Here is an 18246-nt window from a genome sequence, read left to right as displayed (position 1 = left end):
TTTTTTTTTTTTTTTTAGCGTTTTAGATTGGAAAACTTAGGACTAAAGTTGAAGGCAAATGTAACCCAAACTGACGTTAGAGATGTGTTCAGACACATCTTTTTGCAGCAGCGCCTTTTACTGTTTCTCTGGTATTAAAAAGTAAGCCAAAATTCCTTAATCCTCGTGTAAATTGTCATTCCAGTTGGACTTTAGTTGGAATGGGGCTACTGTTTAGACAGTAAAGGATCTTTACATAGGAAAAGCTGCTGCAAGTTTGTTTGCATTTTTATGTGATTCTAGCCAATTGAGGATAATTTGATGAGAAGGATTGTGTGTCTAAACTCATAGCTGAACAACCCAAAGTTGAAAGATGGCTTATAGCCATCTTGTTTTAAGGATCCCAGTTTTCACTGTAACGTTGTGGTAAACTTGGAATCGCCCTCCATTTAGGTAATTAAAATGGTGGCATGGGAGATTTTTAGCTAGAGCTAATTCTTGTAAGAACAATAGTACTTTAGGACTTGGAGACAGATCTGTAAAACACCCTTGATAGGCTCAGGTCTAGTTGAATTTAACTAGCTGTATTAGATTTAACTGTGTTCAGAAGACTTGTAGAAATAGAAGAAGTCTCTTCAGTTCTATATAGAGCTTTGGATTGGGAGTTTCCGGAAACTACATTCATGTGTTGTTTGTTTATTTTGAGAGAGAGAGAGAGTGTGTGTGAGAGAGAGAGAGAGTGTGTGAGAGAGTGCTCTCAGTTGAGCGGGGGAGGGGCTGCGAGGGGACGAGAGAGAATCCCAAGCAGGTTCCATGCTGTCAGCGCAGAGCCCTACTCAAGGGTCTCATGAACACTGAAATCATGACCTGAGCCAAAATCAAGAATTGGTTGCCCAACTGACGGAGCTACCCAGGCGCCCCTGGGTAGTTTTGAAGTGCATTCAAAACTATTAGTTGAACAGTAGCTGAATTCCACTGTGTAATTTGCAGTGATTTATTGATAAAGAAGTAGGTAAGGGAATCTAGAAGCCCAACGTATCTCTGGGTAGTAAGTGTACATGGTTAGGTTATACTTCTAGGTTATGGATTTGTTCCTTTTTCACACACAGCTTCTTACATAGTGGTCATTCGTGTGTTATTTCAGGGTCTTAAGCTTTGATTTTTTTTTTTTTGACCCAGGACTGGAAAAAAAGAAAAAAACTAGTCTACAGATGTTAAGGTAGTAATAATTGTAGCCTACATTTGTATAATATTTTGTGGAGTTTTCAAACTTGATCTAATATTTCCCCACTTAGGTTAGAGACCAGGAAGGTAGAAAACTTACTTAAGGCTCCATAAACCAGGGAGTGGCACAGCCTTATCTAGAATGCAGGTATTTTTCTCATTTCCATGCTCTCTCTTTTTTTTTTTTTTAAAGCAGGATGACAGAAGTGGACAAAGAACTAAAAACTTGTGACTAAATCATTTTTCAAAACCTTGCATTTATTTATTTATTTATTTATTTATTTATTATTTTTGAGAGAGAGAGTGCGAGCAAGGGAGGGGCAGAGAGAGAGGGAGATACAGAATCTAAAGCAGGTTCCAGGCTCTGAGCTGTCAGCATAGAGCCCAACGTGGGGCTCGAACCCACGAACTGTGAGATCATGACCTGAGCCAAAGTTGGACGTTTAACCCACTGAACTACCCAGGCACCCCTCAGAAGCTTTTAATTATGGAAGTTTTCAAGCACAAAAGCAGAGAAAATAGTGAACTCTGATGTTCTCGTTGTTTAAGTTTAGCAATTAGCCATTTACCAATTCTAATATTATTCACTTACCTTTATTTGGAGTTTTTTAAAGCAAAATTCTAGTTATTTTGTTCCGCATTTATAATGTTGATTAATGCTGTATCAAAAATATTATTCTTACAAGAATCATTTGAAGTAAAATTAGTGGATAACCTGTAGGTAAAGCTGTCACAAACCAAGTTTAACAATAATGATAGCTAACATTTGAGTGCATAAGCTAACATTTGAGTGCATACCGTGTGCTAAAGGTTAAGCTGTTTACATTTATTCAGTTTGTGTAACATTAAGCCTATGAGTTAGTACCATTATTAGCCTTATTTTATACCTGTGGAAGTTAAAGCTGAAGGCGAGTAAGGTAACTTGACCAGTGTTGGGCATCTAGCTAATGGTCAAGTCAGATTTTTGAACCTAGTCTATTGGAATAATAGTCTTAGGATATAATTTTTAGCGTTATTAAAGATGTGAGTAGCAATAATTTGTATCACAATTTGGAAGCCAAACTCCCTGAATCTGCTAAAATGAAGACTTGGTTCAAATATGCTTGATTGGGTTATCTAAAGAATCCATTTTGGGGGCGCTTCAGTGTTGTTGAACTCTATTGTCTGCTCTTTTCATTATTTGTGTTCTAGCTGATCATAATGTATTGCATAAAAGGTATACTTTGTTAAGGTATTTAAGAACTTTAAACATAAAGCCTGACTTACTCTCTTACATTCCTCACTGGTTGGTGAATCAGTTGGAAAAATGCATAAAGCAATTTATTCCCTATCTCTTTTTACATTTCTTTTTCTGATGTTAGTAAGTGATCTAAGGTTGTAATAAAGGGATGATTGATTTGGCATTTTGAATTCTATATATAGGTTATGGCCACATCAAGCACCTGTCAGTATATTGGAGAGAGCACAGGAGTTGGAATCAGGAGGTCTGGTCTGGGTTAAATTTTGGATTAACCATTTTACACTCTGTGACCATAGGCATCCAAAAATGGCAAACTAATCTCTTGTTTTCTCTCCCAAACTTGCACATCACCCAGATGTTTGAGCCCAAAACTGAGAATTTAGGACCGCGGTTGATTTTCTTTTTTCCCCCCTTCTTCTCTCTGATCCACACCAACAACCTGTGAACAAGTACTGGTTGACTGCACTTACAAACTAGATTCTGGGCTTCTTTTTTCTAGCTTTATTGCTACTATCTTTTCCAGGTAACCAATTATATTGAATTTCAGCCTTGTAATTTATCTCCTTGATCTCTCCCTGTTGTTCATGCTGTTCACAGCAGCCATCTTAAAACGTGAATGCGATGCTGTGACTTCCCAGATTGCGGAGCCTTCCCAATATAGTTAGATTTTACTCCGGCCTTCTTACTAGATGCAGTTTGATCTGGTCCTTTCCTGCCTTTTCTACTTTATCTCACATCCTCTCCTCTCACAGTGCCTCAACTTAGTGTTCTTTCTGTCCTGAATTTGCCAAGTTTGTGTCTTCTGCCTAGAATGCTGTTCTTTCTGTGGAACCTTGAAATGTCCCTTGAATTTAACCTTAATTTTAGGGCCCAAGAACCCATTTTTGTAGTCCTTTATACTTCCTAACACATCATGTTCTGGGTTTTTCCCCCTCTCCCTTGTGAACATAATTTCCAAGGGAATAGGAAACTTAATGTTTTACTTAAAGTACACTATTTCCAGTGCTGGAATAATAGTACCTGGCATGTAATAGGCACCTTGTAAATTCAGATGAATTCTAAAAGTTTAGAGTTCTCTTAATTTGAGAGAAGAGGTTATGAGATTATGAGCATTAAGTGAGATGATTTTATTTAAGGTCACCTAGCATAATTAAGTTGGTACTTAAGATGTCTTTGCTATGATTTGTTGATTTCTGTTCTTCACTAGTTAGTTTTTGGGGAGCAGGCACCTCTGCCATAGTCATGTTTCCCATAAAACTAGCACAGTGCTTTGTACGTAGATTTTCATTAAAAAAAGAATTCGCTGAGCTGACTGTAGTCTTTGTACTATGTTAAATATTAATGTTAAATGTTAAATATATTTTTCATTAAATATTATATATTAAATAGTATTAAATATATTATGTGTCATGCTTCACATATGATTTTTGAATTCTTGGTATGGGTACTTGAATATACTTATAGATTGTGAACAAGAATATGTATCTATTAGTAAAACAGCCTTCAGCCCTTCTTCTCTTTATTATTTCTAGTGTATATTTTCTTGGAATTTAAAAAAAAAAATCATGACTTGGAGTAAAGAGGGATTTGGCAGTTGACTTTTTCTTCAGATATGCAGAAATTAAAATTAGCCTTTTAGAAATGTTTAGGGAAAGTGTTAACTAAAATGAGTCTTGTGTCACTTCCAGTAATGAATCAGTAGTGTTGGACTTAGAAGGTCCAGAGTAAAGTTTCATAACAATATATCAATTTAGAAGATTAGAGTTTTTCTCTGCCCCCCCCCCCCCCCCCGGGGATTTGATCTTTTTAAAACTAAACATGCATGTACTTTAGAAATCCTTTTGTTTTTGTGTCCAGTCTTGTATTTTTATTGTATTTTATTTTAGTATGTTTTTCTTAATTACTAAGTTCCTGTTCTTTGTAGATTGAACCTCAAATCTCTTAATTTTCCCAGCGGTAGGGCCATGGGTATTTAGGGGACAATATTCTTAACTTTTTTTAAAGTTTATTTATTTTGAGAGAGAGTTGGAGAGGGAGTGGCGGAGAGAGGGAGAATCCCATGCAGGCTCTGCAGTGGCAGCACAGAGTCCAATGTGGGGTTCAAACCCACGAACCCCACCAACCTTGAGATCACGACCTGAGCTGAAATCAAGAGTCAGATGCTTAACCAACTAAGCCACCCAGGCACCCTAGGGGACAACATTGTTGACTGACCAGTTTAATTTTATCATTTCTTTTCCTTTGTATTTCTACTTTCATTGCATTTTTTATTGGATCTTTGGTAAGATTCACAGATTTTCATATTTATGTGAATTTTTTTCATTAAAAGTGGTTTATGAATTTGTTGATTTTAGGCATGTATCAATCTTGTATTCTTTAGTTTCTGCTCCCTTCATGTTTTTTTGAGTGTCCTATGCACATGATTGGTAATCACTGAATGTTATTTATAAAGCTAACTTTTTCAGTATTGATAACTGCTTAATATTTTGTGCAAAATTTAAATTTATTTGTGTAGTAATAGTAAATTAGGAACAGTATTGGCTTTTATTAGATACTTGTTTCGTTTACAAGTTGTTCTTTTATTGGAACGTTTGTTACGTGTATTAAAATGCTTTTAGGTACAGAGCTAGGATTACTGTGATAGCTGTTCATATGAATTTTAGAAACCTGTTTCAAATGAAATTGTAGAAAGGAAGTGGCCAAAAGGGAATAAAGATTAAGATAAGTAGCAAAACATTAAACTCATACTTTAGGTAAGTTATAGTTAGAGCATTATGAATACTAATAACCAATAGGTGACATGTTTTGTTATTCCAAGAATACCATATTTGGCATTATATTAGCCACTTTGAAATTTTTTTGATAGGATAGCAGCATAGCTTCTGTTTTCTAAAGCTCAAATTGCTATCATTAAAATTCAAGTATTTAAATTAAAAAGTAAAAGTGCTGTCAGTTTCATGGTGCACATCTGCATTCTGATTAAAACAAAAAAAATTTCTTAAGCTTTTATGGTTAAAAGTTTATTTCCTAAATCAGTCTCCCTTTCCATAAAATCATTAGTGCCTTTGTTGAGAGTTTCACTGCCTAATATGATTCATTTTTGTGAAAAGTGGGTATTTTAATTTACCATAAATCAAACTCCTTGTGTGTTTTTTTTTTAATCTTTGCTAGGAATTTGAATTCAGAGTTTAATTTCTCAGAACGTTTTCTCCAGGAAGAATTTTAACAACATCTCAAAGACTTCACTTGACTGCTTAATCCTGAATAAAACCCAAGGTAAATAGCATTCGTTTTTCTAGTTTTCAGTTTTAGTTTGAGAAAATGTGACTACCTAATTCATAATTCTGTCTGAGTGATTAAAAGTGATGTAGTCTGAAGCTTTTGTGGTGTTTGTTTTGGTGGCTTGAATGAAGTAAGCCAGATTTTAAAAGTTTTATGAGAAAGATTCTCTATCTTCTGCCTCTGTGTTGTGTGCCTGCTTCCACTTTTATACATCAAAGACTCAGAACACAAAGCTGTTTAAAAATAACAAAATAACTCCTTCCCTTATGCATATAAGAGAAATTCTATAACTTTTTAACACTTTTGCACTGATGTTAATTAAAGTTGATTGTATTACTTGTGTCAACTCATTTAGTACTCAGTACAACTCTGAGGAAGGTAGTATCTTTACATATGCCTTATTTATGAGAAGATAGAGGTGACGTTTGTGTATTTGAGGATAGTTATGTTTTCTTTTGAGATAAATATATATATCTGAAACCCTGAATTTGTTATTTTTTTAAATGTTTATTTATTTTTGAGAGAGCACATGAGAGTGGGGTTGGAGGCAGAGAGGGGGGACAGAGGAGGATCCAAAGTGGGCTTCGTACTGACAGCAGCAAGCCCATTGTGGAACTTGAACTCACAAACCATGAGATCGGGACCTGAGCTGAAGTCGGACACGTAACCGACTAAGCCTCCCAGGTGCCCTGTCATTTGTTTTTTAATGAAGTATATGCAGATATGATGGTTGCTTTTTCTGTAATTCAACTCAGCGTTAGCACTTATAAATATTATTTCATAATACTGAGCAGAGCCTAGGTAGGTAAAGTTAAATGCCTTCAAAAATACTGGGTTGTAAGAGAATTGGAGGCTGTTGCAAGTTTAGTGAGTCAATTTTTATGGAAACAATGATTTCAGTAATAAGTTAGTTGAAACTTGGAAATAGTTATAGCATAAACAAACTTGGGGGGCACATATAAACTTGGGAGGTACATCTATAGGTTTAATTTTGTGAGTAGATTTCCTAAATCGTTTTGTCTTATTATGATTTCTGTACCCAATGAGGTCTGATTATTCCATTAGATATTAATGCAATATTAGAAAAAGTTAGAATACTCGTGCCCAACTTCTCTCTTTCTTGTAGTTCCACTGTCTTTTTTTGCAGCAATCTTTACAGTCCATTGACTTACCAGAAAGCTACAGGGTGAACTAGCATTGTCACATAAGTCCATTTTTCTAATGTAGTCATGCAGCATTATATGCATGGAGTGGTTAATTTAGTTCCATTTTAAGGCCATAAAGCACTTAGGATGACAGTCGCTAGGTTTATTATTATTATTATCATTATTATTATTTTCACTATTATGCCACTTGTGTTTTGTTTCAGGTTCCTTATCTGTAATACTGTGATATTTATCTTTTTTACAGGAGAGGTAGGCATTTGTATTGGTCATGGAATAACCTCTAACATGTTGCTGCAGTCTGATATTACTTTCTGGCTTCTGCAGCTGCTTCCTTTTTGAATTAAGGCATGTAGGTGCTGTTGTATCTACAATATATAGTACCTGTTATGCAGGTGAAGATAATAGTTTTAGTCAGGGATAATTGTCTCAGTATTCATTTGAAAATGATGAGTAAGATCCTGGGGCGCCTGGGTGGCTCAGTCGGTTGAGCGTCAGACTTCAGCTCAGGTCATGGTCTGGCAGTTCGTGAGTTCAAGCCCCGTGTCAGGCTCTTTGCTAACAGCTCAGAACCTGGAGCCTGCCTTGGATTCTGTCTCTCTCTCTTTCTCTTCCTCCCCCCCCCTTCCCCTCTCTCTCCCCCCTCCCCTGCTCATGCTCTGCCTCTCTCTGTCTCTCAAAAATGAATAAATGTTAAAAAAAGTTAAAAAAAAAAAAAAGAAACAATGATGAGTAAGATCCTTAGAGAAACTTGTGCCTTGTAAAATTCAATTTGTCTTGTGTGAAACTTCTTTAATTGAATGGTAGTTTTGTTGTTGTTGTTGTTGTTGTTTACTTTTTTGTTCTCTTATTGACTAGGAGAAAAGAAATGGGTCGCTCCAATTCTAGATCACATTCTTCGAGATCAAAGTCTAGATCACAGTCTAGTTCTCGATCAAGATCAAGATCACATTCTAGAAAGAAGAGATACAGGTGAATTCCTGTGTTTTTAATTCTTTTAATAATGATAGTCGTATTCGTTGATGTTCATGGAGTGCTTGCTATATTTAGACACAATGCTAAAGTCATTAATATATTCTCAAATAACCCTGTGAAATGAATTCATCTACCTTCATTGTAGAGTTGGGGAAATTGAGAATTGTTTAGGTTGCAAGCTAGTAAATGGCAGAGTTTAGGTTTGATTTCAGTTAGTCTGACTTCATATCTCAGATTCTTACTATACTGTACATGTATGGTAGATTTCTTTGAATTTGCATTAAGAGATGAATAATGGGAGAACTATTTGACAGTAAATCATCTTTGCATATTATTTCATAGTTTCTCATTATTTCTGATTCTGATGTCTCAATATTATGTGTGCATTTGGCCAGTAGTATGTCACTGATGAATATTTTTCCATGCCATTAAATATTCTTTTACTGTTTTACTATAAGTACCTGAATAACTTTTCTGTAATTTGTTTAGTATGTCCTGCTGTTAGGTATATCCATTTTTTCCCATTTTTGTGTGCCTTCATTCCTAAGGTCTTTACTTTATTCTTTCAGTATTTACCTTAGTAATGAAACTTTGTTCATTGAAAACAGTAAACTTTACTTTTGTATAAATGAGAGGGTTTTTTTTTTTTCCATATACGTTTTTGGTTTGGACTATTTACATGTTATATTCAACCAGAAGTATTTAGAATGGTAGAATAGAATAGTTTGTTTTTCTTACATTGATATTTATTTCATTTTTAGTTCTAGGTCTCGTTCCAGGACATACTCAAGATCTCGTAGTAGAGATCGTATTTATTCTAGAGATTATCGTCGAGATTACAGAAATAATAGAGGAATGAGACGGCCTTATGGGTACAGAGGAAGGGGCAGAGGGTATTATCAAGGAGGAGGAGGTAGATACCATCGAGGTGGTTATAGACCTGTCTGGAATAGAAGACACTCTAGGAGTCCTAGACGAGGTCGTTCACGTTCCAGGAGTCCAAAAAGAAGATCCGTTTCTTCTCAAAGATCCCGAAGCAGATCTCGCCGGTCATATAGATCTTCTAGGTCTCCAAGATCATCCTCTTCTCGTTCTTCATCCCCATATAGCAAATCTCCTGTCTCTAAAAGACGAGGGTCTCAGGAAAAACAAACCAAAAAAGCTGAAGGGGAGCCCCAAGAAGAGAGTCCTTTGAAAAGTAAATCACAGGAGGAACCGAAAGATACATTTGAACATGATCCATCTGAATCTATTGATGAGTTTAACAAATCATCAGCCACATCTGGTGATATTTGGCCTGGCCTTTCAGCCTATGATAACAGTCCCAGATCTCCTCATAGTCCTTCACCGATTGCTACACCACCTAGTCAGAGTTCGTCTTGCTCTGATGCCCCCATGCTCAGTACAGTTCACTCTGCAAAAAACACCCCCTCTCAGCATTCACATTCCATTCAGCATAGTCCTGAAAGATCTGGGTCTGGTTCTGTTGGAAATGGATCTAGTCGGTACAGTCCTTCTCAGAATAGTCCAATTCATCATATCCCTTCACGAAGAAGCCCTGCAAAGACAATCACACCACAGAATGCTCCAAGAGATGAGGCTAGGGGACGTTCTTCATTTTATCCTGATGGTGGAGATCAGGAAACTGCAAAGACAGGAAAATTCTTGAAAAGGTAAACACTAAAATCTTTAGATTATAATATTAATAGTTGTGTTCTTTGGATTCTGTTTGGGTATATAAGACTTACAATTGCATTGTTTTTACTCCTGACTTTTTTATAATTCCAAGTGGTTTTTACTACATTTGGGTAACTTTGGAAATTAAGTGTTTTAATAGAAGCTAATTTATATTTCTTTTCAATTTTAATCCATTTTCAGTCAGTCTAGAATTAATGTAAACAAAAAATGTAGTAACATAAAGCATAACTAATAGTTATGTTGTAACAACTTAATTTTGTGTTAGAGCATTGAAAGCTTATTTTGTTTTCTTCACCATTATAACGTGACCTATGTGAATAATAGTTACAGTACGTGCTCTTACTTTTGTGGTATTCTACATGCAACTGCCAATTCTTAATAAATCTATCTGACTATAGAAAAGCTAATTATTTCTTGCTCTAGTAACCTTTGAAATATACTTTGTTTAAAGCATTGCCGAAGAGTTGCTAAAAAACTCAGTGAAAATTGGTTACTAAATGTAGTTTGAGAAAATAGAACAGGCATGCTATTTATGGCATATTGCTGTATAACCTAGAATAAAATTTTTTATTGAACTAATACAGTTTCTACTTAGTATTGCCAGAAATCATTTTCTGCAGCAGAGCAGATGTGAAATATTTTGTGATTCACTTAGAGTATTAAATAATATTACTAAGTTTACTTTTGTGAATTCATTTCTTTTAGTAGGGAAGTGTAATAGTCTGAAATTTTGAGTATAATTATATGTAGAGTTCTCATAGATAGGTACATTGTTTATTAGTGGTTCTTAGCCTCAAAAATTAAAGTGTTGCATGTTATAGAATTTCTGGAATTGGATTTGTTCGTGCAGAATTGTGGCTATGACTAGAACAGGTTTTTGAGAATGGCTTTTACTTTTTAAACTTCAGGAGGTCTCATGTATATTTATTTAAAAACTCAGTATGTAAGTGCTGTATGGCTGCTTTTAATGTTTTTTAAAAGTAGAATTATGAAAAACAGTTTTCGGTGGTTTTTTTTTCTCTTATTACTGGTCCTGCGATGTTGGGCAACATGTAGAAGTATACAAGTGATCCACAGTGAATGCAATCCAGAGTTACCATCCTCTTCTCTGCTTATTCACAGGTTCACAGATGAAGAGTCTAGAGTATTCCTGCTTGATAGGGGTAATACCAGGGATAAAGAGGCTCCAAAGGAGAAAGGATCAGAGAAAGGGAGGGCAGAGGGAGAATGGGAAGATCAGGAAGCTCTAGATTACTTTAGCGATAAAGAGTCTGGAAAACAAAAGTTTAATGATTCCGAAGGGGATGACACAGAGGAGACAGAGGACTATAGACAGTTCAGGAAGTCAGTCCTTGCAGATCAGGGTAAAAATTTTGCTACTACATCTCACCGGAATACTGAGGAGGAAGGACCCAAGTACAAGTCCAAAGTTTCACTGAAAGGCAATAGAGAAAGTGATGGATTTAGAGAAGAAAAAAACTATAAACTTAAAGAGACTGGCTACGTAGTGGAAAGGCCTAGCACTGCAAAAGATAAGCACAAGGAAGACGACAAAAATTCTGAAAGAATAACAGTAAAGAAAGAAACTCAGTCACCTGAGCAGGTAAAGTCTGAAAAGCTCAAAGACCTCTTTGATTACAGTCCCCCTCTACACAAGAATCTGGATGCACGAGAAAAGTCTACCTTCAGAGAGGAGAGCCCACTTAGGATCAAAATGATAGCCAGTGATTCTCATCGACCTGAAGTCAAACTCAAAATGGCACCCGTTCCACTTGATGATTCTAACAGGTAATTCCACATTGATACCCAGGAAGTAACCTGTGGTTGCTTAGTTAATATTCTAGTTAATTACCTTATTTTGTGAACACACTCCCATTTTCGTATTCAAACCAATGGTATATTTTGTTTGTTATGTGTGTGTTTGTTACCGATATGCTCCAGACCTGCTTCCTTGACTAAAGACAGGCTACTTGCTAGTACACTTGTCCATTCTGTCAAGAAAGAACAAGAATTCCGATCCATCTTTGACCACATTAAGTTGCCACAGGCCAGCAAAAGCACTTCAGAGTCATTTATTCAACACATTGTGTCCTTGGTTCATCATGTTAAAGGTATGTTTATTAGTACGAATTAACTATTTCTTGTAAATGAAAGTGAACAACTAGGCTTTTAATAATTAATGTACTCTAGGGCTAGCAAGTAATATATAGACACCATGAGAAATTTGGAAAAATAGTTTCATGAAAGAGCTATCAGTTTTGTTAGCATTAAGACCCATAGAGGTACTTAATACAAAGTGATTGAAACACTAAATAGAGTTAAAACACACTCTAAAAATCTGTATTGTGACAAAACTGATAGATATTTAATGCAAAGTCTTTGAAATGTGTCATACTGTATTGGAAGGGTAGAATGCTTACAGATGATTTATCCTTGCATGCATATGACTTAACAATGTACTCTTGCGTAGATTTATAATAAAAGCAAGGCCATGGTGACTTGAGTATTACTGAGAGTAATACTTCAACTTTTAAAGAAACCCGATACCAGTGGAAAAGTAGTATTGTTTTTCTATCTATATTTTTGTGTTACTTAATTTGTTGTAATACTTAGCTTTTTAAAATGACAGGTAAACTGGAAAAAGAATTATTGGAAGTTTTAAAGGGGAAAGAGTTCAAGTGATTTAAAAATATGTTAGATGAGTAGTGATTACATGAATAGTGGATGATAATAACCTTTCTTTAAGTCCTAAAGATGTTACATGTGTTCATTTTAGCTAAAGTAATGATGCTCTATTTTCACCCGTATGTAATTCTAGCTTCAAAGTTACTAATAATTTTCAAATGTTTTAGGGTATGACTTTTTGGGCAATTAGGTTGTTTTGTTTTTGTTATTTTCTTTTTGTGTTTAAAAGGCAGCTTACTATGAAATAGGTTCTTACCCAGGAAGCTACGTGGTTGTTGGTCTTAAAAGCCATTTTTTAAAAAAAATTTGTCTTTTTATGAGAACAACTCATTGTAATAGCTGAAACTTGTCATTAGCAAATTCTTTATGCAGTTGATGTCTCAAAACAGTGAATAGTTAATTTCTTTTTGACTGTAATTATTTAAAAAGGGTAACAAAAAAGTTTTGTTATTTGGCTATAACTAGGTTTGTGAACCAGTTTGTGACCATATTATTGTGGTACATAAAATATGAAACATTAACATTTTTTCTTTTTTTTTTTTTTTTTTTGCCTTTTTTTGACCTGTCTCCACATTTTACAGTTTATTGCTGAATTTTGAGATCAGGTTTTGATAAATTTTTTCTTTTTCATTTTCTTTTTCTTTTTTTTCTTTTTTTTTTTTTTTTAAAAGAACTGTAGTTATGTTTCATTATTGGTATTGTGCAACCGATCTGAACAGCTCTTTCTTAATTTAGAGCTGAAAATGCCCAGTGATGTTTTCTTTTTCATTGTAACTAGGTCCTGGAATATGTTTTGAAATGGCAAAATCCATGTTTCAAAGTAAAATAGCTGTTGAAAGATACAGGCAAAGTTGAATCTTCTGTCTTCCTGGCAAAAATGGCATAAAAACTGAGTTGCTAGCTCAAATTCCTGGGTTTCATGGAATTATGATTGAGGCACTACCCTTGTAGTGGCCGTTTCAAGTTTTAATGATTGGTTATGAGACATGTGCTGGATATTGGGCGGTAAGTTGACAAAGATGTATGTTGACCTGTTAAGCAGATAGCTTGCTTAGTAATGTAACATTTCATGACTTTATACGTCTTTCTATTTTACGTTTACAGCGTATCTTGAATGGTTTAAAAACTAGTATTGATAATACTAATTTTAAAATTTAAGAGAAGGACAAGAGAATAATAGAGAATGTGCTGTCAGGTTTGCCAAGATGCCAGATTTTTGGAGTAATTAGTGTTAATTGATTTGAAAAATATTTTTTTCAATTGAAATGGTAGTATTCAGTTTTTTCTTAAATCCAGTTTTTGTTGTCAGTATAGTTCTTGATGAAGTAATTGTATTCACTAAAACCAACTGTGTAGTTATTTCAGTATTTTTTGCAAATGATTACTTGAAGTAACTTCCCTGGTTCATATTGGCAAGGTATAAGGACATTCACATATTATTCCTTTTGTTCTGTTTGAGGAAGTAGTGTATGATTCAAATCAAGTTAGAGATTCTCAATTTAGTCTATTGATTGTTCTTGGAATTTATGCAGCGTTGACAGGGTTTTCTGACGAACTTTGTATCAGTTACTTGTTGAGGTAGAAGAAGTTAAAAGGGACAGAGTAGGAGCTCTTTGTAACACTTGATTCTCTTCTGCTAGGTTTCTTGAGTATTTTTATTTTCTTTTCACCTGCTACATGCCCTTCTGTCACAAATGAAAATCTCTCTTGAAGTAAAGATAACTAATTGGGCAGTATTTCTCCTAAATCAACAGAGCAATACTTCAAATCAGCTGCAGTGACTCTAAACGAGAGGTTCACTTCGTATCAGAAAGCCACTGAAGAACATAGTGCCAGGCAAAAGAGCCCTGAGATACACAGGTATGTGCACTATTGAATGGACGTATAAAAATACTGTTTTGATAGGAAGACACCGTTTCTTTTATTTATTTGTTTGTTTTTTTGGGAAGATACTGATCATATTGGAGCTATGCTAGTGTCATCATGATACAAGATGAACTTTGGTTTTAGTTTTTATTTATACCTTGAATAAGTATATTTCCAGCCTTGAGAAGTTTATAATTTACTGTTTCTTTTCAGTTTTTATTTTATTTGTTTAAACAGGTTCCTAGAACTTAAAATACTATCAACCACTACTCAGTAAGGAATTAAATAGCTAACACATTTGTTTTTTGGGAGGGAGTTGGATGCCTAGAGTAACCCTTTATTTAATCTCTGAACATTAGTTTTTTCCATCTACCACATAAGGACAACAGTGCCTCTTTTGCAGGGTGGTGGTGACAATTAGTATTGGTCATAAGGTATCTGAGTTCTTAGTAAATAGTAGGTAGGGTTTTGGTGGTGACCGCTGAAGAAGTGCTGAGAAGTTGCAGTTGACACTAGCTTTTAAAAGGCAAGGAAAGGCAGGGACAACACTAAAGAGCCACTGAATATGTCAAACTATGGAGATACTTAAGAACAAATAACCATATTCATGTGTGTATTAAAGATATGGAGGTATATAATTGTATGATGGTTGCCACTTAACATTCAATGTAATCAAAACACGTTTTTTTTTTGATTAAAATAAATTTCTTTTAAAAAGTTAAACTTCTTTATATATAAAAATATCTGAAGCATTTTAATTCACCTTTAATGGATGTAGTCTTCTTAATTGTCTACCAGGAATTAGATTAACAATCTTATGCTAAAGTTGATTGGGAGAGAAATAACTGGACATTATAAAAATGGACAGTTCTGAGGAATTTTTGGAACAATAGTTACTGTGACTACAAATATTTTGTTTTACATTAAGGAGAATTGACATCTCTCCAAGTGCCCTGAGGAAGCATACTCGTTTAGCAGGAGAAGAGAGAGTTTTTAAAGAAGAAAATCAAAAGGTATGTTTTGAATGGACTTCTTTTTACTGTTAAGTTGGGCTTAGTTAATGATATATGCTAAGTATAGTTTGTGTAGACAAAGTATTTGCAGAGGTCCTCTATTTTTAACTTGTAAGTATATGAATATAAGGTAGTGTATATAGCGCTCCTTTATAAAAGAAATTAAGCTATGTATCTTAGTTAAACCAACTTTTTAAAATGCTAATGAAAGTAAGAAAGTTCTGAGTAGACAAAGGAAAATTACAAAAGCAAAGATAAGAATTATAGTAGGGTTTCTATATAAAGTTTTGAGGTGAAATAGATTAGCCAGAGTAAGTATTCCTTGATTTATATATGCGTAAATTAATATCTCTAGGTTTTTCACAGTGAGAACAAGAAGTAACCCCCATGCTACTGGGCATTTTTGGTCTGGACTATGAAATAAGTGTTCTGAGAAGCAATTTACAAGTGAACAGTTGGAACAGAAACTGTCAGGATTGAATTCTGTGGGTTGGGGAAGGAAGGTTTTCAATGTGAGAAAAGAACCTGTGAATGGTGGGGGAGGGAGGTCTATGAGAATGGAATGTGTTTGTTAAGGGGACTCTGATACATGCTGATGATTTGAAACTGACATTTTCTAGGTAGAGTAGTCCATAGGACAAGTCATATGGGTCTAGTAGAAATGTGGGGACAGGTAGAAAAGGAGCAACTGTCTGTTGTAATGAAAAGGGCAGGGGACTTGGAAATGCTGCTTGGTTCCACTTTTGGCTATAACCAGGTATTATCTGTATGATGCTTGGAAAATAATTAGTCTCTTGGACATTGGTTTTGTAATCGGAAAAATGAGACTACATGTGTTTGCAGAGTTGAATAGTTGAGGTATTATGAAAACGTTGGCACTTTACTACCAGAAGCTGTTATTAATGGTTGTATTTTACAAATATTTTAATAGGGCATGCTATTAATTTACTAAATGAGAAATTTAGAGCTTAAAAGAAAGTGGTTTCTTTGTGTGGGCATACTGATCTTGGAAAAACAGATTCTGAGAAGTGAATACTAATCTTGGCTTTTCCTTTCAATACCTTGGGTTCAATGTTGGTTTATTTTTGCCAACAATTTAGTCTATCCTTGTGCTCTGACAGAGTGAGTATCTTGTTTCTTTCCTCATTACTCAGACCATGTTTTCATCTAGAGGAGAGAAAATAGTGATTACTTACGATAGATAGTGGAGGATATGACATTGCTTTTTGTCCTTCGTCTTCCGATCTGAATGAATAATATGTGTTATTATTTAACGTATGTATAGTTTTGGAGTTCACAAAGTAGTTTTACTTAAATTATCTTGTTACTTGTGGGCTTGGTAATACCTCGGTGAGTAAGGAAGGTTTTTACTCTTGATTAGTCTTTTTTTTTTTTTTTTAATTACCCAGGGAGCAAATAGGTGAGTAGTTGATACCATTTGGAGATATATTTATACTTTTTTTTGATGAACAGTTATATTATAGCTAGATTTCCCAGAGTAAGTACTCTTTATTGTTGAATACTAGCAAGGATGTCCACATTGCTTAGCATCTTACTGATGTATAATTTTTCTTCATTCCTAGATGCCTCTTTCCATCTTCCTAAATTATATAGTATTTGAAAAAGCAATGGAACAAGAAGGAGGTGAATTGTGGCCCAGTTAAACTAATGTCCGTTGCAATACCTGAATTGAGAAAGGGCAGTATATGGCCCAAAATACTGAGTACAGAATTGGGAATAATATCTTTCTGGCTTTGTTTCTACCCTTATTCAACCTTACTTGGTTTTGTTAATCATCTTCCACTTGCATGTTATGGAAATTACAGAATTTTTCCTTTTGAAGTGGTTTTTATTGGGTTCATCAACCTAATTGGGAACAGCTTGATGATAAAATGAGGCTTCAGTAATGAGAACCATTACTTTAGGATCCCTTAACTTTATAGGTAGATGGCTATACTACAACCACAGTTAGACTATAACTTCTGTCATTGTTCAGCTGTTCACAAAAAAGCTGTTTGAAAAGGATGAGTGATGACAATGAGGATGTGCTGAGTGGAAAAACAATTATTTTGTTCTGCTGTACAAAGTTTATTATGGATTGCTTTGAACAAAAACCTATGATATTTTCAAGATAGTTAGCTTTTCATAACTTCCCTAGTTTCATAGTCCCGTTGCACTGTGTATACAAATGTTGAGTCAAAACAACCAAGTGTGTTTTTTTTAACAAAAACTAAAACTAAGTATGGAAGTAGTATGCTATGATCCACTCATTTCTGGTACTAAAATACCAGATTAAAAACTGGCATAAAATTTGGGTATATATCTTTATTTTTTTTCTCTCCTGAAGTCTGTATTTTACATTTGTCTTTTATAGGGAGATAAAAAATTAAGGTGTGATTCTGCTGATCTTCGGCATGACATTGATCGTCGGAGAAAAGAAAGAAGTAAAGAACGGGGGGATTCCAAGGGCTCCAGGGAATCCAGTGGATCAAGAAAGCAGGAAAAAACTCCAAAAGATTACAAGGAATACAAATCTTACAAAGATGACAGGTAATTGTTAAAACTGTCTGAGTTAGGTTTTAGCTTCTAATTAGCCTTTAATAATTGTCAGCTTAATTGCTTTCAATTTTGACTGTGTAATCGAATGTTTAAATTTAAACAATTAAAATTATTTGTTTTACAGCAAAAATGTATTTGTCTTTTACACGGCTTATGGTGGATGAGGACAAAAACTTTGGAATAGCAAGCTAACACTGAAAAAAAAAATGACAAATTAATGTGTCCTATTATCCAGGCTACATCAGGAGGTTGGACTTCAATGCAGTGCATTTCTAGAAACAGTTTGTGTAAGAACTTTGGTTCGTTATGCTTGATTCCGCACTTTTTCAACTCATAACACCCAGAGTACAAGAATTTTAAACTGATATCTAGTGGTTTAACATGGGAGAGATGGGGGGGAGGAAGGACTAGTTTTTATGAAATAGCAATGTGTATTAATCTTTCAAAGTAATGTTTCCATGGATACTGTTAGCAGTGGTAAGAGTTACCGCAGGTATGACCTTTCCGGGTGTTGTGTTAGAACCATGTAAAATTGATCATCGTAGAGTCAAATAAATAATAG

At 34.8% G+C, this 18246-nt stretch overlaps 1 protein-coding gene across 5 annotated transcripts in view; it reads left to right on the top strand.

Annotated features, from left to right (window-relative positions):
• BCLAF1 (BCL2 associated transcription factor 1) overlaps positions 1 to 18246 on the top strand; it is a 30412-nt gene that overhangs the window by 1257 nt on the left and 10909 nt on the right. For 2 of the 5 annotated variants that reach the window (XM_042939911.1, XM_042939908.1), the window contains exons 2-9: positions 5615 to 5719; positions 7747 to 7860; positions 8631 to 9536; positions 10684 to 11349; positions 11503 to 11672; positions 14001 to 14106; positions 15041 to 15125; positions 17500 to 17675. In XM_042939911.1, the coding sequence (XP_042795845.1) occupies positions 7757 to 7860; positions 8631 to 9536; positions 10684 to 11349; positions 11503 to 11672; positions 14001 to 14106; positions 15041 to 15125; positions 17500 to 17675 (2213 nt within the window). In that variant the 5' untranslated portion in view covers positions 5615 to 5719; positions 7747 to 7756. Of the gene's footprint in view, positions 1 to 5614; positions 5720 to 7746; positions 7861 to 8624; positions 9537 to 10683; positions 11350 to 11502; positions 11673 to 14000; positions 14107 to 15040; positions 15126 to 17499; positions 17676 to 17808; positions 17972 to 18246 lie in introns of all 5 variants that reach the window. The other 3 variants (XM_042939910.1, XM_042939907.1, XR_006202833.1) reach the window with 2 other exon arrangements.

This window comes from Panthera leo, chromosome B2 (assembly GCF_018350215.1).
Source record: "Panthera leo isolate Ple1 chromosome B2, P.leo_Ple1_pat1.1, whole genome shotgun sequence".
Taxonomy (NCBI): Eukaryota; Metazoa; Chordata; class Mammalia; order Carnivora; family Felidae; genus Panthera; species Panthera leo.
Note: the sequence above shows the minus strand (reverse complement) of the source record. Positions and strands in the feature narration are given on the sequence as shown.